General features: G+C 42.5%; 3 protein-coding genes across 5 annotated transcripts; all 3 read left to right on the forward strand.

Moving 5' to 3' along the window:
- The first annotated feature begins 6,320 nt into the window (after window positions 1-6,320).
- On the forward strand, window positions 6,321-8,290 carry LOC103977295 (transcription factor MYC2-like). The gene has a single exon (XM_009392773.3). It carries the CDS (start codon window positions 6,464-6,466, stop codon window positions 8,117-8,119), a length of 1,656 nt encoding a protein of 551 aa, XP_009391048.3. The 5' UTR covers window positions 6,321-6,463; the 3' UTR covers window positions 8,120-8,290.
- A 7,160-nt stretch (window positions 8,291-15,450) lies between these two features.
- Window positions 15,451-18,931, forward strand: LOC135666134 (probable transcription factor KAN2). 3 transcript variants are annotated; one of them, XM_065177698.1, is made up of 6 exons: window positions 15,451-16,207; window positions 16,310-16,386; window positions 16,844-16,889; window positions 16,988-17,123; window positions 18,256-18,319; window positions 18,494-18,931. In XM_065177698.1, the coding sequence occupies exons 1-6, from the start codon at window positions 15,682-15,684 to the stop codon at window positions 18,590-18,592; spliced, it is 948 nt and encodes a 315-aa protein (XP_065033770.1). In that variant the 5' UTR covers window positions 15,451-15,681; the 3' UTR covers window positions 18,593-18,931. The 3 variants fall into 3 exon arrangements, with proteins under 3 accessions (XP_065033770.1, XP_065033769.1, XP_065033768.1); XM_065177697.1 differs by having other exon boundaries at window positions 15,452-16,207; window positions 16,979-17,123; window positions 18,497-18,931; XM_065177696.1 differs by having other exon boundaries at window positions 15,454-16,207; window positions 16,979-17,123.
- Window positions 18,932-22,333: 3,402 nt separating this feature from the next.
- Window positions 22,334-26,453, forward strand: LOC103977293 (uncharacterized). Its single transcript, XM_009392768.3, has 7 exons — window positions 22,334-22,511; window positions 22,606-22,812; window positions 24,202-24,368; window positions 24,742-24,823; window positions 24,961-25,029; window positions 25,814-25,987; window positions 26,186-26,453. The coding sequence occupies exons 1-6, from the start codon at window positions 22,398-22,400 to the stop codon at window positions 25,982-25,984; spliced, it is 810 nt and encodes a 269-aa protein (XP_009391043.2). The 5' UTR covers window positions 22,334-22,397; the 3' UTR covers window positions 25,985-25,987; window positions 26,186-26,453.
- The last annotated feature ends 97 nt before the right edge of the window (window positions 26,454-26,550 follow it).

Genomic DNA, 26,550 nt, shown 5'->3' on the forward strand with positions numbered 1-26,550 from the left:
ATCGAAAAGCTCTCACACGTGTCTACATGACACAACCTTTATTTACAAGCCTAAAGAGGCCACCAACCCAACTAACATGAGATTATTTTGCCTTCGGTCGCCCCTCTACCTACTGTACAAGGTATAAACGTACTAAAAGACAACAGACAGACATAAGCATTACATCCAACATCTTGTTTAGAAGTTTGTCCGTTACATTCTCCCCCACTTATCCCTTCGACGTCCTCGTCGAAGCCTTTGTGAACACTGCAACTCTTCGCCTTTGTTGAGTCTTCAATCTTCTGCTCCAGCTGCAATGCGCCTCCTGGCTCCCAACTGCTCTCCGCTGCTGTTTCTGAGTAGTCGAACATTTGATCCGTCATGCTGCTTCAACTCGCCAATGACTCTGACTCTGGTGTGGGGTTGGCTGAGTTGTATTGATCCTCGTTGATTCCTACGGATCCACCAAATGAAGGAAAAGATCATCCTTACTGCGCCAGTCTCTCAAAATTTCCACATGCTGCTTGAACTGGGTGGATGCTTGTTGGAGCTTTAACGAGCATCGCTTCGCAAACTTCTGAAGTTTTGGGTTCTTCCTCCACAAAATCTGCTCATCGACTCTTCTTTCAGTTAGTTGTCACATCCAAGTAGGTTCGCATCACTTCCGCTTTCGATTGGCATTTCATTGAGAAATGAGGCGGACAATCTACTCTCAGTAGCACTGATCACCGTTGGTGAGGATTTGACAACTATTGTCTTCCATTTTCTTCGAAGGGTCTTTGAACTTGTGCAGAGCTCCTCTACTGGATAGATAAGAGAACTAGGGTACTCGGTTTCGCCCATTCTCTTAAGAGTTGAGAAGGCAAAGGTTACTTGACTTCGCCCGCCTCCTCGAGGTTGTACTTCATGCATCGAGCTGGTTACTGGCCTTCGCCTGCTCTTTGCTCACACTTCTGAAGCACTTGAAGTGTTTGCACTCCTTGCGTTGAGTTAGCTACTGTGATTCACCTTCTCAATGCCATTGAACTTCTTGAATGCAGGGAGTTTTCACCCCAACTTGGAGTAATTCTCTGATAGATGAGGTCGCCTCTGGGATTGTACCGTCTTCTCCATCAACCCTGCCGCCTACTCCACTGAGTAGCAAAGGTACAACACCGCGTACTGCCTGCTTCGTTCCTTGGTCGTGCACTCTTGCATGACCCGAAGTCCTTCACTTACGGCTATCTTGATGAGAAACTTGTTGACACCGGTCTTACGAAGTTTCTTGGCCTCTGCCCTTCAGCCTTGTCTCGGTACTTGGAGAGTGCCTCTGCATGCTCCACCTCCTCGGCCCCTTTCACGACCAAGCGCTCTCCCTCCATGAGAGCAAGGGATCAATGACTTGCACGGAAGTCCCGCCTCTGCGGTACCATGGCGCTGCCATGCCCATGGCCCTACTATCCGTCGCCTCGCCTCTGTATCCCTTTTCTTCACAATCAGTAGAGATGTCTCCGTGGCACTCCTCTGAGTCCACCTCCATTCTAACTGATGCTTGATTTTGGGTAGCTAAGTCCCTCTGGACTCATCGTCGCTTCCTCGCCCCTTTCGACCCCCTGCTTCAACACCTCTGTGTTCTCCAAGCAGTCCGTTTGGTCGATGGAAAGACAGACTGCAACTCCCATGCATGGCCTCTGCCATCATGTTGTAGAGTTTGCACCGATTCTGTTCTCCTTAGCTTCCCTGGTAGCAACGTTCGCTTACTCGACCTTGTCCTCTGACTTGTCGGGCTCCCTTAAGCGAATATGAGCTCTGGAGAAGTCCAACTCTCCAGCTGCTTCGATCATACCTTTGCATGATCAAGTCCCTCCCATGGAACTCACTGGTACTTGCATTCGAACTTTTCCCTTGGTGGAACCCAGCCCCCATATGCTGATGACCAAGGTTTTCATCCGATGCAAAATTTGGTGCACGCCCGGAAGACCCGCCTCTGCGGTACCATGGCCTTCACTCCTTGAATCCATAGCCCTTTCTGTCGTCGTGTTGTTCACCAAAGCGGAGCTCCCAATAGCTCCCGATCATACCTCCATATGATCTCATCCCTCACGGGACCGATTGTGTGTATCGCATTGCCACGAACTGTTCCACCACGATTCGCTGCACCATGTCGCCTCCTGGTGACATCTCCATTACATTCTGATCCTTGTGGAATAAACTCGAATTGTGAACCCTCCATGTGTGGCCTCTGCCAATACATCGCAGGGTTTCCTCCACCTTCGAATTTGTTCGCTCCTTTGGCAATCGACCTTCATCCACCCACTCTTGGGTCACACCTAGATGAAGCACCGCTCTAGGACAGTCCGTCGCCTAGTAACTCTCGAAGTCCACCGACTTCACTGTAATCTGTGTACCATTGTCTGGATCCTGGGCCTCTGCCCCTACCAGCAAACTCTCCGCTGCGCACTGCTTTCTTCATGGCAACTTGAATGGCAACACTGTGGCATATTCTTCAAGAGCACCTGCCTCTGCGTCCTCTTGCCCCGTGCTAAGGCCTTCTGAACCCAACTTCGCCTCCGCAAATTGAGTCGCCTTAGTTCCTCCATCAAATGCTCCTCCGAGATAAGGTGCATGTGCCCAGAAGCTCCCTTCGTCTTTGGCACCATGCAAGATGAGTCCGCTCCGTCAGAATGAAGGACCCATGGAACAACATGATCCTACCCTTGCCTCTGCAAGAGTTCATGTCTTTGACCTCGGTCTAAGGAGAGCACTGTGCTTCTGCTCCATGTTCCAACTTCTCTGCTGGCTCCCTTCATGCGGCTTGGGTACAAGTTGCTCCGCTCCTCGTTTTTGCATTGAGTCGATGGTGGCCCTCATGCCCTCCATTCCACGGGTCGGCCCTCCCTTGAGTCCGATCTCCATATCGACTCTAAGTGTGCCTTCATTTAAGTTGCTTCAGGTTGCTCCCCCACTTGATCTCGCAATGCATCCACCAATGCATTCTCTCGAGCGAGATCATGCGACAACTCCTCGCCGCTTGCTCAGTCCATCGAGCTTCGTGAAGTTGTTGTTTGTGAGGTACTCCTCCTCAACATGTGAAGTCCGTCTCACATGATTCTCCCTCTGGAGTGCCGAGACTTATCCCTCCTAGATAACTGTCCCGTTGGAGCAACATCTCTCTTCGTTTCGGAGACCCCTATCCCCTTGGACTACTCCGATCTGCTGAACAAACTGTGCATTGTTCTGCCTCTTGCAAACGCACTTGCTAGATTGCGCCTCCACGTCAATACAGCCACCGCCGCACCCCTCAAGGCCTAGCAACATGCTAAACTCGTTGCACACTTCAGCCTCCTCCGGACGTATCCTTCACATGACGAAGAGAAAGTTTCAATGCTCCATGGCACCGTGTCTCGGTCGCCTTGGGATAGCCACGAACATTCCATCGTCCGCATACAAGCCCATGCATGAGTACCAAATTCATCGAGTTAGCAATTCCCTTCACCTCTGTGAGCTTTGCATAACTCTTTTGGTCGTTGAACAACTCATTCCACCTTGGATGGTCTCATTCTTGCCAAGCGCCTCGCTTGCCTAGAGCACCATCAAGTATAGTTGTCAACGTTGAGCCGTAGCTCAAACTCGGCCATCCCAACCTTTGTGCGCTCCGAATTCTTCCAAGCTTGCCTGTTCTCGTGGTGCCTCTTGCGCGAAGGGTTAGCCATTCCACTGAATGCCAATGTTAGATGCCCGCTCCTCTGAGCGACTCTTTTCCCTACATCTCCATGCCCGTTTTCCCTCAAACGGTCGCGCGTTGCTTACTGCCCTCAACACAGCCCCGCTAGGTCCCCCACGTTTGCATGTCAAGTGTTTCTATGAGTGCTTGTCCCGCTCTGATACCATAATGTCACGACCTTAGCTGGTTTTGCCTAAGGCGTGCGGCACCCTCGCGCGTCCGTCCGCAAAGGTCAGCCTCCCCGAAGCCTCCCATTGTCCCTTAGGACCAACAAAAGAGAGAACGGGTTAAAGAGAACGCCTCAATCGGGATCCACAAGCAAACATGTCCGAAAAACACTTCATAGACAATGCAAATTACAAACAGACTTTACAAGCTCTGAATAGTTGCACAACAAAGGGTAAAATGGTTCATTACAGACCGAAAAGCTCTCACACGTGTCTACATGACACAACCTTTATTTACAAGCCTAAAGAGACCACCAATCCAACTAACATGGGACTATTTTGCTTTCGGCCGCCCCTCTACCTACTGTACAAGGTATAAACGTGCCAAAAGACAACGGACAGACATAAGCATTACATCCAACATCTTGTTTAGAAGTTTGTCCGTTACAGATCGGTATCAGCGACGTTGCGAGTGGGAATGGCTGCTTGCAGCAGTGTGACTGCCACATCTAGGGCATTACGGGTGGTGCTTTTCCTGCTTTTGTTGCGTGGTGATGGTTTACTTCTACAATTATTTGTTCTAGAATCAGCTGTCACTACCATCGTACCCAAAAAAATTCAGTAGATGTTCCTGGTGTTGGCTAGAACTGAAAGGACTCCATTTGATGTGAAGGCAAGTTTGGTAGATTGAATTGTTGTGATTGTGGTCAACAAATGTTTTAGGTTGAGGACCGGAAAACTCATTTGACAAATTTTACACAAAATATTAATTTGATGTTGGACATGCCGACCAACAACTCTGTTGTGTAAAATATCATTGTTGATAACACAATACAAATTCCATTGATGATTTATAACTTGTTACTTGTAGTATTTCTTCTGATTCCTTGTATTTCCTTATTAAAGAAATGTTTTCTGGGAGTACTTGGTTATTCAATAAATACTCAAAAATTAATAAGCATAAAAGAAAACAGCAGAACTCTTTCTTTTCCGAGATGTAAAGATAGCTTAGTGCTCACCATGGAATCCTGAAACGGATTTCTTCTTTGATGCGACAATTATTTGAGAATCTTTCCATCTAGATCTTGTCGGAGAGGGTAAGCGTTCAAGATTCACGTGCTCTTTTTCAGGATTGCCCATGTGCAATTAGTGATGCTAAAAACGTTGTTTTATTATATTTTTATCAAATAAATATATATTCTAGTATTTTTATTTGATGTGCTTAATATTATTTTTTAGTTTTATTATTATAAAGATTATATTTTATTAACTTATAAAATATAAATATTACTTTCCTTTGAATTGACGATATTGAATTGATTTGTTAGTTCCGAAGTTAAGACAAAACAGGTAGAAAATCACATTATAATGTTGCGTCCAAAAGAAAGATTAATTTTTTTTAATCTCATCTCATTGTTGATGAAGAAGAAGAATTTATGTATTAAAAATTATGACTATTTTATCACTAAAAAATTATCTTCTCCTATTACCAAATTGATGGGCCAATCACCACATCTCTCATCCAAAATATGAGGTAGAGGAGCAACCATTACTTATGGTGAGGTGAGAAATTAGAGCCTGATGGGGGAATCACAAGGAGACATAGCTTGGCTGGTGGCCTTAGCATGATTGTTGCCAATCATGCTACAAAATTTCCACTCTCACATTTTATCACATACATGGCTCCAATCTAGCATTTTAATCATGTTAAGTTGAGGGCATCACATCACATCACATCACATCATGATGATGGACCACCAAACAGAGGAGATATAACTAATAAAAATTTCTTTTTCGATAAATACCTCATTTAATTTATTTTTTTAATCCAACCTATAAAAATTAATTAAAAAGATAAAATCTCTTATGAGATATCATATTCGATTTGGCTATTGACAGAGTGAATTAGATATTTAATTTCACAAAATATATTTTTTATTCACATCGTAGAATTGTTTAATATTATAACTAATGCGGAAGTCATTTTGTTTGTTTGTTTTTTTTTTTTTGCATGTTTTATCAGCTCCTCATTAGAAATCAATTTATCTATTACTTTTGTAAAAAAATATTTTAATTTTTTTCTATAGGCATTTATAGTTAGTGGTGAGAAATCAAAACATTGGAGGGGGAATGAATCATCCATACACATAGATTGATTGGTCTGTGGCTGTCCTTTTCTTGTCCCTATGCTACGAATCAGCATGCTACAATTCCCACTCTCACATTTTAATCATGGCCCAACTTCACATGTCCTATTCCTCGAGAAGCTATATAAAATAATGAGAAACAAAAAAGAAATGGGAGACACATTTCATCCTTTACTAGTCTTCCCAATCTCGCTTGCTTTATCTCTTTCATATATATATATATATATATATATCTCGATCCGGACGTTGATCCGACCCGGATCCGAAGGTAGTCCGGGCAGAGAAAATGAACCCGTTTAGCTTTCTATATACCAAAAGTTACTCGAGGAGATAAACAAAGCTCTCCCTGACTCCTTCGACTGCAAGCTGCACCAGCGGTGACCGCACTCTGAGACGCCCTGTTGGTACAGAGGTCGGATCACCGCCGTGGTCTCATTAACCTTTGGATCGACGACAGTGCCTCCGTTATGGAGTCCTTCCTCTCCCCCTTCCCCGCCCCCCGCTGGCCGCCGCCGCCGCTAGCCCACTCCGCTTCCTCTTCCTTCTCCTCCTCCTCCTCCTCCTCCCGGTCCACTGTCACTTCCTTTGCCCCGCCGTCCCTCAACCCTGAGACGCTCCAGCAGCGTCTTAATGCCCTCATCGAGGGCGGCCCCGAGAATTGGACCTACGCTATCTTCTGGCAGTCCTCCCCTGCCGGTGGAGCCGCTGCCCTCAGCTGGGGCGACGGCTACTACAGGGGCTGCGAGGAGGACAAGCGGAAGCCGGCCGGCGTCGGCGCGTCGTCGACGGCGGAGCAGGAGCACCGCAAGCGCGTGCTCCGAGAGCTCAACGCCCTCATCTCCGGCGCCGGCGGCGAGGACGCGGCTGACGAGGAAGTCAGCGATACCGAGTGGTTCTTCCTCGTGTCGATGACCCAGACCTTCGCCCCCGGCGCCGGACTCCCGGGCCAGGTCCTCCTCTCCGGCGAGACGGTGTGGGTCGCCGGGGAGGACCGGCTGGCGGCGACGCCGTGCGAGCGGGCGCACCAGGCTTGGGCGTTCGGCCTGCGGACGATGGCCTGCGTCCCCATGGGGAGCGGCGTCGTCGAGCTCGGCTCCACGCAGGACATCTTCCAGAACTCGGAGATCTTAAGCAAGGTCAGGCTGCTCTTCGGCCGCGGCGGCGGCGGCGGCGGCCCCGCCACCGGATCCTTGCCTCCGCCACCGGAGCAGGGGTTGGTGGATCCCTGCATGTTTTGGATATCGGAACCTTCCGCGCCGACGCCCCCTTCCCATCCCGACAAACGCAGCTCCAGTTGCCTCACCGAAGACCCGAGCTCGATTCGTGTGCATTACAGCCTCAATTTGACCGGTGAGGGCGATGCCGGCGACGCCCTCTATGTGGAGACGAACAAGTCCACGTCGAGGGGGAGCGATGACGGGGGCTTCCTGCCCTCGTCCACGGCTGTGGCGGCCACAGCACCGAAGCCCGAGGGCGGGGGGCTCGATTCGGATCACTCGGACTTGGAGGCCTCGGCCCGGGAGGCGACGAGCAGCGCCACGTTGGAGCGGGAGAAGAGGCCCAAGAAACGCGGCCGGAAGCCGGCCAACGGCCGCGAGGAGCCGATCGACCACGTGGAGGCGGAGCGACAGCGCCGGGAGAAGCTGAACCAACGCTTCTACGCGCTCCGCTCCGTCGTGCCCAACGTGTCGAAGATGGACAAGGCCTCCCTCCTCGCCGACGCCATCGCCTACATCAACGAGCTCCACACCAAGGTGGGAACCATGGAGTCGGAAAAACGAAGGCTTCGTTCCGAGCTCAGCGCCCTCAAGGAGGCGAAGGCGAAGGCGAAGGCGACGGCGAACGAGTGGACGACATCAGAGACCGGCACGAGCGGGGAGGGGGAGGTGGAGGTGGAGGTGAAGCTGCTGGGTCGGGAGGCGATGATAAGGGTGCAATGCGAGAGGAGGGTACACCCGGCGGCGAGGCTGATGGTGGCGCTGAGGGAGCTGGAGCTGGAGGTGTACTACGCCAACGTGACGGTGGTGAAGGAGCTGATGATACAGCAGGCAACGGTGAAGATGGGGAGCCGGATCTACAACCAGGAGCAGCTGACCGCCGCGCTGTTTGCCCGAGTCGCATAGCCTTTTTCTCCACATCCTGACTATCCGTAACTAGTCGTCGTCGTCGTCGTCGTCTACAATTTGGTGCAGCGTCTGCTCTCGAGTTTCCTAAGGTGGTGGGTGTACAACAAACATATGGATCGATCGTGTTTCCATGAATCAGCTACAAAAATGTCACTCTAGTTTTAGCCATTAGTAGTAGTTCAGCTGTAACTCTGCACTCTATGATTCATTCATCTCATCTCAAACTCACTCTAGTTTTAGCCATTAGTAGTAGTTCAGCTGGAACTCTCCACTCTATGATACCTTTAAAGTGGATCTCATAAAAAACTCAGCTACCTCACCAAATGACCGTCACATCTACTCAGAGAGCTTTCAAAAGTTGCATCTTCACTGAAGACGATTGGGTTATGGGCGACGCAGCACTGTGTTTGGTTGCAAATGGAAGAGAGCAGTAAGGACACCAAGCAAGCTTGTCGGCAACAGTTGGATCCAGCCAAACAGAGCAGAGCAGAGCAGAGCAGAGCAGAGCAGAGCAGTATGGTATCGCAGTGGAATCGACGTTTGTGTTGTTTGTTCCAATCCCAAAGAACTGGAAGAACTGGAATTGGAACATCTCCGACTTACTTAGAAAATGAGAGAAGAACGAACATAAAATGATTGTGAGAGAGTTTTCTTCTCACAAACTCTTCAAATCTTACTTCACAACTACTACTGTAGATAGTATTTGCTTTCCAACTTCCCTACTGTTGATAGTATCAAGCTCCTCCTCCTCCTCCGTCGTGCTCCCAAACCAAAACTCTCTCTTCTTCCTCCTCAAGCGGGTCATGAATGAATGGCCTTTTAGATGAGATTCAGTATCATGTCATTTTCAACATCCTCCTCCACTTATTATACACTCCTCCAAGTGTTTGTTGTACATCACAGTGAGTTGCATTTGGGTATAGGGCCTGACCTCATAATAATAGTTTGCTAAAAAATAAAATTGGTTAATATAATTGCTAAGAGCTATTTCTAAAAATAAAAAGCAACTCAATCACTAAGCTATTTTAACACTAAAAAAAAAAAGTTTGCAAAAGATGATCCCCTTCAGCAGAAAACATCATCAAGTCCATATATTTGCTCTTTAATCTCTTCTTAGAAATATTAAATTTGAAGACAAACACGCCCATTTTCTATAACACTCAGTAATTCAAATATCGGGGAGGATTTTGAAGATACCTATGACTGACTTCGATGGTATGCTTCGCATGAATTATCATTCTTGCCTCAAGTCACTAATATGCACTTCCTACTAAAATAAAATAGGCTTGGATCATCAGGAGATGGTCCATAAGTTCAGATTTGCGATGAAACACATTGCACAACGAAGAACCGAAAGAACACAAACAATAATGAATACTTCAAATATGATTTATTTTGATAGCTAGTTTCTGAAATTGAAGTTCACAACGAAACGATCTCAAAAAGTATGGTAGACAGCAACAAAGAAATAGAGAGACAGAAAAGAATTTTCTGTCATGTCAACAAGATTTTGGAGCTACTCATCGGTGAGAATGCTTCCATCCAACAATTGAAGTTTCAATCACTATTGTCAAAATCTTTTGAACAGCCATACCTAAGACATGGAATACATAGACCTTCTTTTAATTGCCAAACCCAATGTAGCGGAAGGTGCTGGGTGCTAAAAGGCACCAAGATGTCAAAACGTCGGACAGACAGACGGATACTCGAGCGAAGCGAGACACACCCCAATATTAAAATTATAAAAAAAATATAATTACAAAAAATATATGATCAAGAAAATAAAAATGAGATAATACATTAGCCTCATACAATTTCATATTTCAAATGTCTCCAACAAAACACCAAATTACATTTAAAGCACCAAAATGTTAGAAGTGACTAGACCAATTTTTTTTAACATTTCATAGGCTATATTGCTAAAAACCTAACTATTATTAACAACGATTAACATTTATGACAGAGGAACGAACGACTTCAGTTGGTTCAGTTAAACCAACTTAAATCAATTGAACCAAGTGAGCTAAACCCAAACTTCAATTGGCTTAGGCGCATGCTGCATGCGCCTAAGCTCAAGCGCGAGCTCGATTTACATCCGCTCAAATCACTAAGCTCAAGCACGGGCTCGATTTGCGTCCGTTCAAATCACCTCACCTGAACCATCTTCGATACATGTGCCTAAGCTCAAGCACGGGCTCGATTTGCGTCCGTTCAAATCACCTCACCTGAATCATCTTCGAGCGCTCTTTTTCAAATCGATTGAACCAGGTGAGCTGAACCCCAACTTCAATTGGCTTAGGCGCACGCCTAGGCTCAAGCACAGGCTCGATTTGCGTCCATTCAAATCACCTCACCTGAATCATCTTCGAGCGCTCTTTTTCAAATCGATTGAACCAGGTGAGCTGAATCCCAACTTCAATTGGCTTAGGCGCACGCCTAGGCTCAAGCACGGGCTCGATTCGCGTCCATTCAAATCACCTCACTTGAACCATCTTCGAGCGCTCTTTTTCAAATCGATTGAACCAGGTGAGCTGAACCCCAACTTCAATTGGCTTAGGCGCACGCCTAGGCTCAAGCACGGGCTCGATTCGCGTCCATTCAAATCACCTCACCTGGACCATCTTCGAGCGCTCTTTTTCAAAACGCTTGAGCGCCTTTTCAGAACACTGAGTGAACCACAAAACAACTATCAAGATATCAAAGCAGAGTCATCGATCAAATAATATCTTTCAAAACCTAAACCAAGGTTTATGGCCAAAGGGTTTCGTAACATCTCCATTAGCTCGATGCGGCAGTACCATAGAGCTATCAAGGATGCAGGGGAGGTTATCAAAGCGAATCTATACAATCGTTATCATATTCTCTTATTCTTATTGAATCATGCCATGTCAATGCAACGTACCATGCCAACTACCAGCGATGTTACATTTGGCATTACGTAAATGAACTTTCATTGAATTAGATATTCTCAAAAAAAAAAAAAAATCTGATCTTCAAAGAAATCTATGCAACATGAATCTACAACTGTTGAATGTAATGTGGCACAATGGTGCCAAATAAGTGGACTCGAGCTGATAGCAGAAACTGTAAGCAGTAACATGTGTGTGAAAACTAGGTCGTCACGCTGAAACATAATCTGTTTCCACAAATTAGCCCATTTGCACCCGGTCGAAGCTTAGGTGACAAATTAAGGATATGCCGTAGGAGAAGGAAAGGATGCGAGTTCCTCCTTGCTAACCTATGAAGCTCACCCCAAACTTGGAACCTTGCACGGCTTTCCAAATCCGAGGTCACCAAAGACTCTTGATTTTTCGACTTGAAAGATCAATGCGGTGAGCGATTCCTACCAGAAAATGGTTCCTTTACACCTATGTAGAAGTTTCGACTAGATTAGCAACTCTTAGGCTGTTGAATTCAAACTACTTCATTATCCCCAAGACATCGCCAAGAAGGCAGATGGATGCAAGAAATCCATCATCCAAAAGCAAACTTTAAGGAGTAAGGCCCGGAGTCGAGTCGACGATTACTCTGGTAACCGAGAAGGGGGAAAAGAAATCAAAGCAAAAGGAGGCGGAGCTAAAAGAGGCTTACGCAGGGAGAAATTGTTGTGTTGTCGCCGTTGCTCGCCAGGCCCCATGAGACGGGTGGGGTTAGTCGATGGGTCGTCGTCGACCATCTCGTACGTCTTGCTGACGAACGGCTCGAGTGAGCGGTGGCCGCGGAAGCCGTCGTTCGCCGCATCGATTCTTCCGCCGAGATCAGAGGAGCTCCGATCGAAGCGAAGGAGGGTGGAGACGGGGATTAGGGACGGTCGGATAGCGCCGCGCCGAACAGGAAGTAATATTTTATATTTTAAATATAAATATTAAAAAAGGTCTTTTAAGCTTTTTTTTTTTTAATTTTTATAAAAATCTCACGAATTAGATATATATATATATATATAAACCAACTTAGTTGATAAAAGCTTTAGTCCTCCTCTCTTCATTATTTATTTATTTATTTATTTATTTTATTTATTTTATTTATTAAAAAATATTGACTTGGTAGTGATGTGATAGTGGAGCTGTTGGGTGATTTGGTTTGATGAAGTAGTATGTTCTTTACGTCTCATGGATGGATGGATGGATGGGTTTATTTCCCACTTGGGATCGAGGAAAAGTAAAAGAAGAGAGACAAACCGCATTAATTCAATGCTTATCCACTTCACATCACAGCTACGATGGGGCCACCCAATTATTAATGGGGTGCTGCTTTCCTTAATTCTTTTCTTCTTCCGAGATGCAACTACTACTTCTTCAATTCACATGAACCTTAATCATTCTTTAAAAGGGTAAGTATATGTAACATTAAATATAAATTTCCAAAAAATGTCAACTAATCCCTATAATAAATAGATAAGAATTCCGTAGAAAGATAATACCATTCTTCAAAATCAATTCATCAAAATCACACCATTCTTCTTCTTCTTTCTTTTCCTTTTTATTATTGTATCAAAATAGAAATGACACACCTTCTCATCAACAACAACAACAACAACAACGACAGACACTACCAAAAACAAAAGAGAAGCTTAGGAGCACACATTTGTTGTTGCGTCTACTCTTCTCAAACTCAACAAGGCATTTCCATATCCTACCATCGAGTGACAGCCACCCACCGATCGATGAGGCTTTAGTAACGAGATGGATGTTAACACAGGTTGGAGAACTCGTCAATCGGCATTGATAAGGTACACAAGTAGGAAGCATTGGCATGGCATGGCATGGATAGCTAAGTTTTGAGGAAAACCCTCGTTTTCCACCTTCCGCTTGTTGACCGACCCCCCTTAATTATTTGACGCTTTTATGTCATATCCAATCCGATGATCCTCATCTCCCCCTCCCCCCCCCCCCCACAACTATTTGACGCTGATTGATCGCACTCCCAAACACACATACCATACCACAATGGTCACAAGGACAAGACATCACCTCCAAATCTTCCTATCCAACTGTTCATACCTTGCACACATGAATTAGATATCATCGGTTGAATCAGTGAGGCAACTATTCGAGTAGCAGCAAGATTGATAATTATAAGCCCATCGATTCTATGAAACATATAAAAAAGTATGCCTGCTTTGTGAGAAAGATTTATGTGCTGAGCTATTTGCTTGCAGGGTCCTTCGTCTCCCTTGTGGTTCCTGACCTCATGTTTGGATACATCATGCATTATTGGAATCTAGGGATACGCTGACGAGGGAAGAGGAGAGTAGACTTTGGCTAACCCAATCTTTTACTGTGTAAAGATGCTCCTTAAGTGACCACATTCATGGAATACAACTATCTTACCTTCCAATCTAAAGAGCTTGTTTCCGAGTGTAATAAAAGGTTTAAACATAGCTTGCTGTCGTCGGTACATTGTCACCTCCAAGGCTAGGAGGCTATGGTGTTTGAGGTAAAGAGACACCCAATAAATAGTGCAACCAAGGGACACCCAATGCATAACAAGGTATTTTATCTAAATATAGAGATATTATTTGTGTAATTCAAACCTTGGATCTTCCGGATAGCAAAACACAAGTACCAAAATCTGTGTTTGCTCACTGCATAATAGTCCACCATCAAGAACAAAGACTTCCGTGCGTTGACGCACAAAATGCGACACATGATTCATGTTCGATGTGCCCATGCATGGGGAACAACATAAATTTCTTCGATATGATGCACCATCTAATATGGATGACCGACCGGCCCTGCTCGCATTAGGTATGAGCTGCAGGTTTCACCACATCCTTCTCATGGAGCTTGGGACCTCCAAAAGTGTCCTCAGATTGTGCTACAGCACACTGATGGCACAATGTGATGGCAATTCTGCAGCTACAAATCATGTGTTGTGCTCAAACATCTCATGGCATTTTTGGCCTCCAGCAGTTTCCTCGAAGCGAAGAACCTTAATGACAGAAAGCAACCGGTGCATGTTGGAATGGTTAGGGTGTCATTTTCCTGAGCTGAAGGTGTTAATTCATGTAGGTTTACCCAGATCTATCCGGATTCTGCAAAGTACATCTGGGTTACAATATTGTCTTCAGATACCTGACTGATTTCTCAGCTTCATCGACCGTAAGTTGTGTTTCGAACAGGAGAAATTTACTCGAATATCTTTCTTTCTTTCTTTCTTTCGGTACTATGAGAATCATCTCAGCAGCATTCAGACAGATCAAACCTTACCTATCTGGCATTAATTCTTTAGCATGAGAACATACCACAGATGAGAGACCAAGTTAGAGCCTACAAAACAGAGTGATTAGATTAGGTTGCCAGATTCATCCAAGGACCAGTTAAAAACTCTGGAATTTGATATAAATGTCACCCGGCGTAAAAGATAGCTGAGGGTACATAAAGGGCAGCAGATGCTGGAAAAGCTTCGAGGAGACTTGCAAAGTTGTCGAATAATTTTGAAAGCTATTTTTTTTTTCTCTAAATTTTTTACATCGTCTTTAATGTGTTGATAATTTATTTGAAAGAATAATTCACTATCAGAGTCTCCTTGTTCTTTGCTGAATTTTTTTGCATTAAGTTGGTCCAATACTTGTTGGAATAGTTCCTTCCAATGCTTGTTGGACCATTTCGTTATCCCAAATTAACAGATCATTCTCTATCAAAGAAAATGTTCCTTTTTCCTTTCTTTGTTTGTTTGCATATTTGTTTCTCTCATATATTATGAAATGATAATAATAAGAAGAAGAAGAAGAAGAAGAAGAAGAAGAAGAAGAAGAAGAAGAAGAAGAAAAGAGATTGTAGATAGATAAAAGGGATTATTGCCTTTTGTTATGTGGGAGGGATATGACAACCTTTAACTTTGTGTTCTCTCCATGAATGCTTATGGCAGGAAGGAAATGATGTGAAGCAAAGCCATGGGATTATTTTGTAGACTTGAAAGGGTCAAACCCACAACTGAGTGGGAGAAACAGTACAGATGCCACCAAGCCTACTCTTCAACTTCCATAAGAACCTTGTACAAAATATTCCTTCTCAACTCAGAGATTGCCTAACCCAACAGGTTTCAGGGAATCAAAACTTTTTCCAGTTTTTCCTCTCTCTCTCTCTCTCTCTCTCTCTCTCTCTCTCTCTCTCTCATGTTCATGTAGCTTTTCAAGTGTCATTTTCTTCCACAGCATTCCAAAACAGCCTGAGAAATCGACCTGTGTCACCCCACACAATGTTTACCCTCCATGTTCACTTTATATGCACTTCTTGTACAGACACCATGTTGCCACTACATCCACTCACTACCACATATACATATACACATACCCTACAGTCCCATCATTTCACACAGATTTAGCTTGTAGTACATCTCTCTCTCTCTCTCTCTCTCTCTCTCTCTCTCTCTCTCTCGCATAACATTAATCACGGAAAGAGGTAGGGCTCCGACGGGAGAGAGACTAGAAGAAACTTAAGGAGAAGAAGAAGAAGAATCAGGAAGGGGAGAAGAGCTCAGACAGGAAAGAGATTTGTAGTAACTTGAAAAAGAGGAGCAGGAGGAGGAGGAGAAGAAGAAGAAATCTGGATGATCAAATGGAGCTGTTTTCAGCACATCTAGACTTATCACTTCAGATCAGCCCCCCAAACACCACACCATCAGGCTGGAGAAAGCCAGATGAGAAGATGGAATTAGGGTTCTGGAGGAGAACCTTGGACTCCACCACCACAACCAACAACAACGTCACCGCATCCGCAGCCAGCTCTGCCGCCGCCTTCAAGCTCTCGTCGGTGAACCCGGGTGTCACGGACTCCACGACCACAAGCGATGACATCTTACACCACCCCCAACCCCACCACCACCTCCCCCTACTTCCCGAGGGGTATCACCAAGATCACATCTCGCTGAAGCCCATACGAGGCATCCCAATCTACCAACACCCACCTTCCTTTCCTCTACTCTCCCCCCACCAGCTACAGCCCAGCCAAGACTTGCCGAGACCAAGGTATCTGCCGTCGAGGTTCGCCGCCAGAAGGACGACGAGAGCGCCGAGGATGCGGTGGACTACCACACTCCATGCCCGCTTCGTCCATGCCGTAGAGCTGTTGGGAGGCCATGAGAGTATGCTCACTTCCCCTCATTCACACCTTTCAGCTGTAGAGATTATTCAGATGGATGGCGAGATCGATCTTACCTTTTCTGTTCTGACTTGTTGGAGTTCAGGGGCTACGCCCAAGTCTGTTCTAGAGCTCATGGATGTCAAAGATCTTACCTTGGCGCATGTCAAATCTCACTTGCAGGTTAGAGGAAACCCTATAAATATGGGCATCTAAAGTAAGATTAATGATGATCTTTCACTTGCATCTCCTTTTCCTTGCAAATATTTCCTTCCTTTTTGTTTCTTCTGCAACAACAACAACCCAAGGAAATTTCTCCATCTTTTTAGCCTTTATTCCATTAATTACTGGTGTACTCTCTCTCTCTCTCTCTCTCTCTCTCTCCGGCAGCTTTTGCACCGTAATAAAAAGGGACGAGAGCAGTCCAGGAAAATACTCTAATAAGTTGCAACCATGCTTTAGCGAAAGCAAAGATGAAGGACAGTGTTGTGCATGTTATTTCAGATCTTTCCCACCCTGCAGCTACAAAAAATCTTTAAATGGATAGGGGAGTTCATCTATGTCTATGTACAAGTAGATGCTGCTTAAAACAAAATGATATATGTTTTTTGGATATGATAACTGTGTCGTATGATTGTAGATGTATCGGACTGTGAAGAACACCGATAGACCGGCAGCTTCATCAGGTTGAGAGAAGAATTCGTTTCCCACATTTCTTGCCTGTAAGGCTTGCGAGTTAGTCTCCTTTTACAGTGGATTTGACTGCTTGTTCCAGGCCAATCAGATGGGTTTGCAAATGGTTCTGCCGAGGAGAATTCCGAAGAAAACCTGGTAGGCGTTCACAATCACCATGGATCAGAATCATCAGCCGCGCATCATGGATCCAATCATGGTGCTCTATGGAGCAGCAATTCCTCAAGGTAACAATCATCCACTTTTGCTAAGTACAATGGATGCATTTAGGTTATGCACTGTCAAAATCTTGTTGTTCTAAATGATCATCAGATGATCATATTTGCCATATATGGCTCAGCCTAATCAGTGCTGAGCTGAAGAAGCATGAAACGGAAGGACGTATATGTTCCAGAAAGATTTGATAATGCACAAACATCAATGTTTTAACCCATCTGAAGTGGCTTGCTGTGGATCTGTATACCTACATAAAACTATACCCTAAAGAAGTTTATTTATTTTTCTTCTTTGAAACAAAAATTTTAATGAGCCAAACAAAAAAAGAAAGCATGTGAAGAATGAAAAACCTACTTAACAACAAGAGATCAAACAATATGATGTGATGTCCTGACCTACTGAAATATGTTCTAGGCTTATTATATCTAAAGTATTGCCACACTGAAGCAGCTACAATTTGATGTCAGACTCGCAAGAAACCAGTGCTTTCTTTTGAAAGACATAAGTTTGGTAAAAGACATAAGTTTAGATGTAGCATGTCAGAAACATAAAATACTTTTGTGGGATCTTCCTTGTACATTTTCTTTTGGTTTCAATGAGAACAAGAGAATGTAGGTGCATGGTCTTTGGGATGAAAATGATTACTTGTTATGTAATTGTTAACCTTCATCTGAACCCCATGGTTTTTTTTGTCTTTCTTACAAATCACTTGAACATATGTTGCTGATCACAGACAGAGAGTAGTAGATACTAATTGTTAACCTTTCCTCTCTTCCCACTACCATCCTGTCAAGGATTTAGACATCCATGATCAATCATTCTATGATCCCTCAAAAGAATAGTAAAGAGGCTTATTCTCTCCCCTTGTTGTTGTAGACCCAATTTCTTCTGAAAAATCTGTTCTAAAAGGACATTTCTGGGATCTCCGAGGCTCCCAAAGTGAGACACGTATTCATTGTGTCTGAGATTTTGTGTGCAAAAGCTAGCTTTTTGAAACTTCTTTGCAGCTTCTTTTTCGGACTAATGACTCATACAATCATGTTAACTTTATCCAAAATAAACCGGTCTTAAAACTCAGGCATACGCTTGTAGTAAGTAGTCCATGGTTTCATTTGCTGACAGATTGAGCTTTTTTTGCATCAGGGGAAGCTTGTATAATAATCGCAAACTAAGTGATTCCACTACAGCTTGCATGCGGTCCTGGAAGGTATCCAAAACAATCCCTTCACTCGATCTTCTATTGGAATACTTTTTACCACATCTGTCATCGTTAAAGTGTCCTAAAACTGTTTATTTTCGTGTGAGGAAAAATATATACATCTCGATACTTGTATCTCCATTTTTATGAACACAAGACAGATGCTTGTCTTTCTTTTTGCAGCAGGAGACGCAACCGATAAGCTCTGAAATGTTTACGGAAATTAACTCATCATGCCCAAATGATCCAAATCTCGAGATCTCATTGGGCAGATATCATTGACACCACTTCTTTCGTAAGATGACTTTGTTCAGCCACAGCAAGTATCAGTTAAAGAGAAAGAAAAAGGTAAAGGAGACAATTGATTAGAGGGCAAGACAAAATAATGTGTGTATGAATTCATATATCTGTAAGCAAAACTAAGATGGTGTTCCATAAAGATATATATATATATATATATATATATATATATATATATATATAGTGTTATGTTGACGTGTATGAATTCATATATTTGTAAGCAAAACTAAGATTGTGTTGTTGAAAAATATATACAGCGTTCTGTTGGATGGAAGCCTAAGCAAAGATGATATGAACAGCCATGGAATTGATCATTATATATATATATATGTTAAACCTAGGATGTGCTTGAGTACCTCGAGCAAATCTCGCAATGTACCTGCAGAGACTCATGAAACAAACCATTGTCATCACAAGAAAATCCTCATAGAATCATGTCAATACAAGTGTGTTTTTGATGTTCAACTTTATGTAAAATCAACAATGTTTTGTCATATAGCTGACTCCTTTATCATTCTATAATGTGTGTGAACAGTAACTTAGAAAAGGTGTTGCCTAGTCCTGTGTGATCGGAATGTATCGATGTTTTGTTATTTGAGGGTGAATTTTTCTTGACTCTTGTAACTTACTTTTAGTCTCGGTAAGCACATCAACCAACACATGAAGAGATTAATGAAGGTGTAACACTTACTTGTACATGCAGCAGCATTTATAAAGCCTGTCACAGGCAGACTCGAACAACATGGGGTCGGAACTCCAAGTGTCAGAAAATTTAGATCGTAAAGCACAAAAGTGAAATAGATCATTAGCATGACCGCAGGATGAGAATCGCTATACCTTTGACATCAAGCTGAGTTGCATCTCTGACGAGGCAAAGCAAGTTTAACACCTTAGTTATCCGTAGCACCGAGCCAAAGGGCATTAAACGTGAAATGAAGGGAATCATTGGAAGAATGGTGAAGGCTTTTCTTGATGTGCTTTTGATCTTACTTACTTGTTGTGCTTCCCTGAGAATGCGATACATGTCCCGTGTAAGAACAATCCGGAACTATTGTTAAGCTCCTCTTCTTGTTCCCTTTTAGCAGATGGATCATGGATGGTAAAAGAGCTCTTTTCAGATGTAATAATACCAGAGCCAGCATCTTTCTTCCCCACCCATCTCTATCTCTACTTTTCTGCAACACACACACTCACTCACTCTCTCTCTCTCTCAATACTTTTGAACTCTCTTTACTATCTTTCACTTTTTGCTTTCTGAAACTGACTTTAACGGGATCAGAAGAGACCTTTTTCTCTTGTCCCAAAACCACAGCCAGCCCACCGATGGAAGCAGCTCACGAGATAATAAAGGAATGATTACCCTATCATGATCCCATCATCTCGTCCACAGTCCAACTCCCGACCTCTTTCTCTTCGTTCCTTCTCCCCCTCTTTCTTCGCTGGCAAAAGAAGAGAGAGAGAGAGAGAGAGAGAGAGAGAGAGAGACAGAGAGAGAGACTCTTGGAGTTGATGCTTTGGGGAAGCGTCACCGGTCCTGTCCTGGAAAGGGACTGGCGGGACTGGCCCCTCTTGAAGTGACTCCTCCTGCATGCATTGTTTTCCCCGCTGCTCCTGACGACTTCACCTATTCCCCATGACTGCAATCACCCACTGTGCTCATTTACCGCGCCTGAACGTTTCTCCATCGCAGAAGCTGCTCACATCTCTCTCTCTCTCTCTGTGAGTGGTGGGCCAGCGAAGGTCAGCAGCAGATGGTCACTTGGCCAACAGTGTTTCAGCATGGCAGCCTATCGTGGTGTAAGCCTGTCATCGCTGTCTTGGTCATAGCCTTGGCGAGTCACAGAGGTCAATGGTTGATTCCTCATGTGCGTGAAATAAATAAATATATATATATATATATTGCAATTTATAAATCAGTGGATTTCATATTTATTCTTTTAAATTTGAGCTTTAGATTATATAATCCTTTCAAAAGTTAAAACTGTAACCATTATTAACAACCTTTATTTCCATTTTTAATACTATTTATTTTTAATATTTCAAATCAGTGACTTTGCAATATTATTAAGATGGGACAAATTTTTTGTCCCGAATGGAATTGTTGGTGATTGTTGCAAACTTGGAAATTTCTTCCTACTTCAAATTTCTCCACTTAATTTATTTTAATTATTATTAATTTATTGATGAGATTTTGTTAATTTACATTTACATTTACATTCTAAAAAAATATTTCTTTTATTTATTTTTAATTAAATCTGTCAAGAATAAATATATAGGAGGAAGAAAAGAAAAGGTCAACAACCTCGAGTTCATCCATCTCATCGTCATCTTCATCCCCTCTCTCTCTCTCTCTCTCTCTCTCTTCTTATGCCATGTTATAATGGCGACCACGTACTCCATCACCCTGCACTTCGTAGCCCAATCTCCTCCCCTCTTCTCTCTCTCTCTCTCTCTCTTCCATTATTATTGTCTCGTTCCTCGAGTCCAAAAGCTAGGCATTATGTTTCTCTTGCGCTGAGATAGTGTCACTACCAAGTACTGTGACCCGTAGTCTGATGATAAATGATATCGGATGGATCATCGGAACCTTCGCGCTTCTCCCGCTTGAGATCCCACCCATCGTGCATGAGTGATGAGCTCCACTTTCGATCCAAAGTGGTGTTTCTTTGTTAGCCTGCATGTATTTGCAAATGAAAGAAGATTATATTACTCTGCCATTGAAATGTAACCTTTGCCACGTAGATTCGAACATATTAAAATATTTAATTATGAGGATTAATGTAATATTTTAGAAATAATCAGAGGAGGAGAGATGAGATAAAGCTAAAAAGAAGTTTACTTGATTCAGGACTTACATTTTTTTAATATTTTTTTTTAAAAATAAAATTTCTCGATTCTTTTCCTCTATCCTTTTGCTCGAGAATCTATTATTTATTTATTGATGCTGATCATCTTTTCAAAAAAATTTCCAATGGTATTGTATAAATATCCTATATTCCACGGAGAAGACTTCAAACATCTAATTACGATTATATTTCAAAAATATCATAAAGAATTATTTTTGTTGCAAACAAGATGCACCAAATTAGACTTTGGGTATCTAAAATGAATCTAATGTATCTCGACTTTCCTTGTTGCTATCGAGCTTTTCTTGACTATAACATAGGCATATTTATCATCGAACACTTGATTCTAAGTTATCAAAATTACTTATCGTGGGGCTTATACTTGTTGGGTATAGATTCAATGCATTTGAGAGAGGTTTGAGACTTCCCGAGATGATATATAAACATTTAGATTGAGTTACCCTTGAAGGTCGATTATAGATTAACTTATATATATATATATATATATATATATATATATATATATATATATATATATATATATATATGTGAAGATGGAATGAAATTGAAGTAATTTTATTTGTTTTTTTACACAAAATGAAATAAAATTAATTTTTAATATAATTTTACTTTTTTTTACATTACATTAAACAGGATAAAAAAACTCTTATGATTAATTTTATATTATTATTATTATTATTATTATTATTATTATTATTATTATTATTATTATTATTCTTATTATTATTCTTATTGTCATTACAGAACTGCTTGTGGTCACCATACCATACTGCTCTTGTCGCCGACAAGCGGTCACGGTTCTTCCACACCACACCTGTGGCCAATCTATCCTCGTGCAGGTCTCTTCCATCCACTGAACCCACTATCCCTTACGATTTATCCCAGCTTGTGGCCATGTCTCGGCTGCACCCCCGGCAAACATGTCAGCAGCTTCTGCCTCAGCTGTTGCTGCTGCTACCTCCCCAATCAACCACACTCTCAGAGTCACATCGGTTCCACCTCCCTCCGCCACTCCACACCTCTTCGCTGCGCAGGTGAGCTGCATGCTCTTCCGAGCTTTCCTGGCGATAAACTACAGATTGCACATGGAATTGTGAGCCCAAGTGACCCTTCTTCCTGTCGGTGCAGAAATCTGCTTTCCATGGCTCCTCGTTGTTGGAGCATAAGCGCAACTGCTCCTCGGCCGGGATGAAGAGTAACGGGGCTGTTGGAGGCAGACGAGGGCTTGTGGTTAGGGCAAAAACAGCGGGGGCATCCAAGAACATAGAGGTAGACGTCGACAAGCCCTTGGGGCTCACCTTGGGCCAGAAACCAGGCGGTGGAGTCGTCATTACTGTGAGATATCAATTCCTGACTCTGCCTACCTAGCTAGACAAGTACTTCTTCTTTTCTTCAACCTTGTTGAGAATAGTTGATAGTGCAGAGTTGTGTGAGATTGGGGACTTCGTTGATGCGATGCGGTATGATCGTCTGTTCTAGAACATCGTTACGTTCTCGTAATCTTTAATTTCGATAGGAAAGCGAATCCAGGACTAGAAAACTGATAAAATGAGAGAACGCAAGAATGAAATCGTAAAGGTAAAAGAGAAAAGCACATTCCAATTGGTATCACATGAAGTCTATTTATACACGGTGAAAGAGAAGATTTCTTTAACTGAGCAGATAGATTTTCTCATGCAGAGCAGTTGAGGAAATCTCTCTGTTATAAAAAAAACTACACTTGTAAGGCTTATTTATGGTATTGATGGTGCAGAGCTGTGTGAGATTGGGTATTTTATTAATGTGATGTGCTCATCTGATACCATATTGTTTTCATAATCTTTAATTTTGGTAGAAAGGCAAATCCAGCAGTGGAGAAAGTACTGTAAAAATGCACCGTATAAAGCTTATTTATGGTTCTTAGAATCTTGTCATGAAAAGTTGTGTGGATTCTTCATATTCTCTTTCAACCAAATGTGTTCATTTGGAATTTAAGAAGGAAAACCCTTACCACAAGAAAAGGATTGATATAAAATTAATCAAAGTGGTTGTTTAAGCTTTCCCCTTCCTTTTTTCTTTTGTAATTTTATGAATCGGATTTGTGGTGCTATGGGAAAAAAAATAAAATTGAAGTCTTCACATTGAGTATCCGTGTGAATTCTGTGTCGTGGAATCGATGATACACTCTCTATCTTCATCAACAGTGATGAATTTGTTCGCGCAAAAACCGTAACAAGAATGTTGCAACCTATTATAGATAAAAACCATTATATTAATCTCATTAATTGCTGATGCCTATTGCAAACAACATATAAGTCCTATTGTTTACTAGTTATTCAAGAATTGGATTCTTCGAGTAATTATCCAACACACAACTCTGAGAAATATCCTACAGAAATTCGAATGACCCATTCTTTATTTTGCAAAAACGGTAAGCTCTTCTTGAAGTGTGAAGTTTTCACATTTAAGCAACACATAAGTCAGAACAAGTCTCATCTTGTTTAGGATTTACACGTCTTTGGCTATGACAGGATTTGCCGCTGTTATGTTTCTTTTGGTCAGATTAAAAGAATAATTTCACTACCATATGCTTAAGGAAGTCAGGTAAACTGATCGTGCTTTCATTTTTTCTATAATGAAATTTACAATAGAAGAGAAGAGGATAAGTCAGCAACTTTATAAACCAAACCTAACTAAGCATTTTCTCGACTTGGCTGATTGTATCTAACATGATCCTGTTTTTAGGCGGTGGATTCTAGTGGAAATGCAGCAAAAGCAGGACTAAAAGCCGGCGATCAAGTCTTGTACACAAGCAGCTTTTTCGGCGATGAACTGTGGCCTGCTGACAAACTGGGATTTACTAAAACCGCTATCCAAGCAAAGCCAGACTCTGTTTACTTTGTAGTAAGCAGGTTATCATCTTCTGAATTCTTATGTTACAAGCCTTACAAAATTAGGAAGCAAGGAGAACACTAATTAGAGCCTTTTGTCCAATATTTTCTGTTTGGATGGAGGAGAAGAAGTCAACTTGTATTTTGATGTTTTAAGCAGTTGGCTCATGTGATTAAAATTGTTTTTGCTTCCCCTAATTGCTTTCATATAAGCAGAGATGAGAAGTACATGATCTATATGTTTAATTGGCATGAAAGACTCAGGGACAGATACATCTAGAGTGAACACAAGTATGCTAAGAATTAGTAATTTGCAAGTTATCTTAGTTACTAATTAGGTTCATCAGAAAATAATCATTCTGCTACCTCATGCATTTCTTTTTCATTCTCACAGGGGAGCAGACGTAGACGTAAAACGATTAACTAAGAGGCCAGCTCCTCCTCGGTTTGGTCGAACCTTGACAGAATCACAAAAGGCAAGCTAATTGTTTCATCTCAGGCTATTGTCTTGTATTGAATGTTCAGATCTATTTATACCAAACTGCATCTTGCTATTCGTGTTCATCGAACTGCAGCTTTTCCTCTTTATAATCGTTGTATGCACCTTGTGCAGGCTAGAGCGACTCACATATGCCTTGATTGTGGCTTTATATACTTTCTACCGAAGCCTTTCGACGAGCAGGCAAGGATAATTGATTCTGACCTTCTCTCATTGTTGCAACATTGTAGTTGTCTATCAATCACTGTCATTAGCAAAGTGTCGAGAGCTTAATTCTCTAAGAACAATTTTCAGAAAATTAGTAGAACTCACTACGGTCTAAGGAATGAAGCATCAGTGTTTGATAAATAACCAATAAGTCCCCATGTCATTTGAATGTAATTATAGACCAATCTACAATTAATTACAGGGGAAGGTTCTTTTCTATTTGTGATTGTATCATTAAGAGTCCTTCACCTAACATCAAGTGTTTACTGCTTATGTAACTCACACTGAATTGAATATCAAATAAGAAAGAAGTTAGCCATGAAATCTATTGGTTAATATGACCAAAGACTGATGCTTAGCAGGTTTTTCGTAGATATAAGAATCTGATAAATGATGAATAAATGCAAGCTGTCGTATCAGAACTTTATTATGCCTTTGGAGGGTCAAAACCTTAGTAGCAGGAATCTTGCTAATTTCTTAATCTTGATAGGAGTTGCAATTTGCAATTCTCTTCCAATAATATCTTGAATAACAATGTCATCTATCCTAATGCACAATCCATATATTGAGAATCACACCACAGAAATCGAGTCAAATAGCTTATGACCCAAAATGTTTGTTGAATACAAGTGAGGGGGAAAATAATGTCTTCATACAAGATTGTTTATCATTAGACAGTACAGGTGTTTTGTGTTTGATGAAGAATTTTATATAACAAGTTAAACATGCTTCCCGGTAACAAAACCAGCTTGTTTTGCAGCCTGATACCTACATTTGCCCGCAATGCAATGCACCGAAGAAGCGGTTCGTGCGGTACGATGTGGAGACCGGAAAACCTATCGGCGGCGGACTGCCACCCATTGGGGTGCTTGTTGGCCTAGCCGTTGGGGTCGCTGCAGTTGGCGCGCTGCTGGTCTATGGTCTTCAGTGATTGGTGAGTGTGTGTGTGTGTGTGTGTGATTCTTTATCTTGTGAAGCATCGTCCCCGTTCCTCCTCACTCACTGTACTTATTCCATGCTCATCATGGAGTACTTGAAGAGGTTGTTCTCTTGGACATCTGCAATAGTATCATTGATTGTTAAGGGACATAAATGGCTTCCAGTCTAACACCTGCTCTCTTGTTGGAACCAGGAGCGAAGGAAGCATCATGGATTTACAGTCAAGAAGAAGAGCTACTTTTCGATAAATATGACGACACCTACAAGATGAGGATTTGGGAACAAGAGAAATAAGAAGTCAACATCATGCACAGGCACTGGACTGGGGCTTCCATCTTCTGTAAAAGGCTGTTTGAAATAAACTAGTATGACAATGGACCAAATCATAAGGATCAAGTCTCTCCACTCGTATTTCATTAGTTTTATGATATATATATATATATACATACATTCCTGGATTAGATTAGAAAATAGAGAAGCACGCAATCTGAGTCTCGATAAACATAATTGAATGCCAAGTTTGATTCCTTCCATACCTCATTTCGAGTTCCAAACAGA

This window comes from Musa acuminata, unplaced genomic scaffold, assembly GCF_036884655.1.
Source record: "Musa acuminata AAA Group cultivar baxijiao unplaced genomic scaffold, Cavendish_Baxijiao_AAA HiC_scaffold_1073, whole genome shotgun sequence".
Classification (NCBI taxonomy): domain Eukaryota; kingdom Viridiplantae; phylum Streptophyta; class Magnoliopsida; order Zingiberales; family Musaceae; genus Musa; species Musa acuminata.

Bases quoted from the DNA above. Each gene is read 5' to 3' on its own strand.
- LOC103977295 (XM_009392773.3), top strand. From the start codon at position 6,464: ATGGAGTCCTTCCTCTCCCCCTTCCCCGCCCCCCGCTGGCCGCCGCCG.
- LOC135666134 (XM_065177696.1), top strand. From the start codon at position 15,682: ATGGAGCTGTTTTCAGCACATCTAGACTTATCACTTCAGATCAGCCCC. The intron at 16,387-16,843 runs GTTAGAGGAAAC...GTATGATTGTAG, and splicing joins ATGTCAAATCTCACTTGCAG to ATGTATCGGACTGTGAAGAA. The intron at 17,124-18,255 runs GTAACAATCATC...TTTTTGCATCAG, and splicing joins TGGAGCAGCAATTCCTCAAG to GGGAAGCTTGTATAATAATC.
- LOC103977293 (XM_009392768.3), top strand. From the start codon at position 22,398: ATGTCAGCAGCTTCTGCCTCAGCTGTTGCTGCTGCTACCTCCCCAATC. The intron at 22,813-24,201 runs GTGAGATATCAA...TCCTGTTTTTAG, and splicing joins GCGGTGGAGTCGTCATTACT to GCGGTGGATTCTAGTGGAAA. The intron at 24,369-24,741 runs GTTATCATCTTC...TCATTCTCACAG, and splicing joins GTTTACTTTGTAGTAAGCAG to GGGAGCAGACGTAGACGTAA.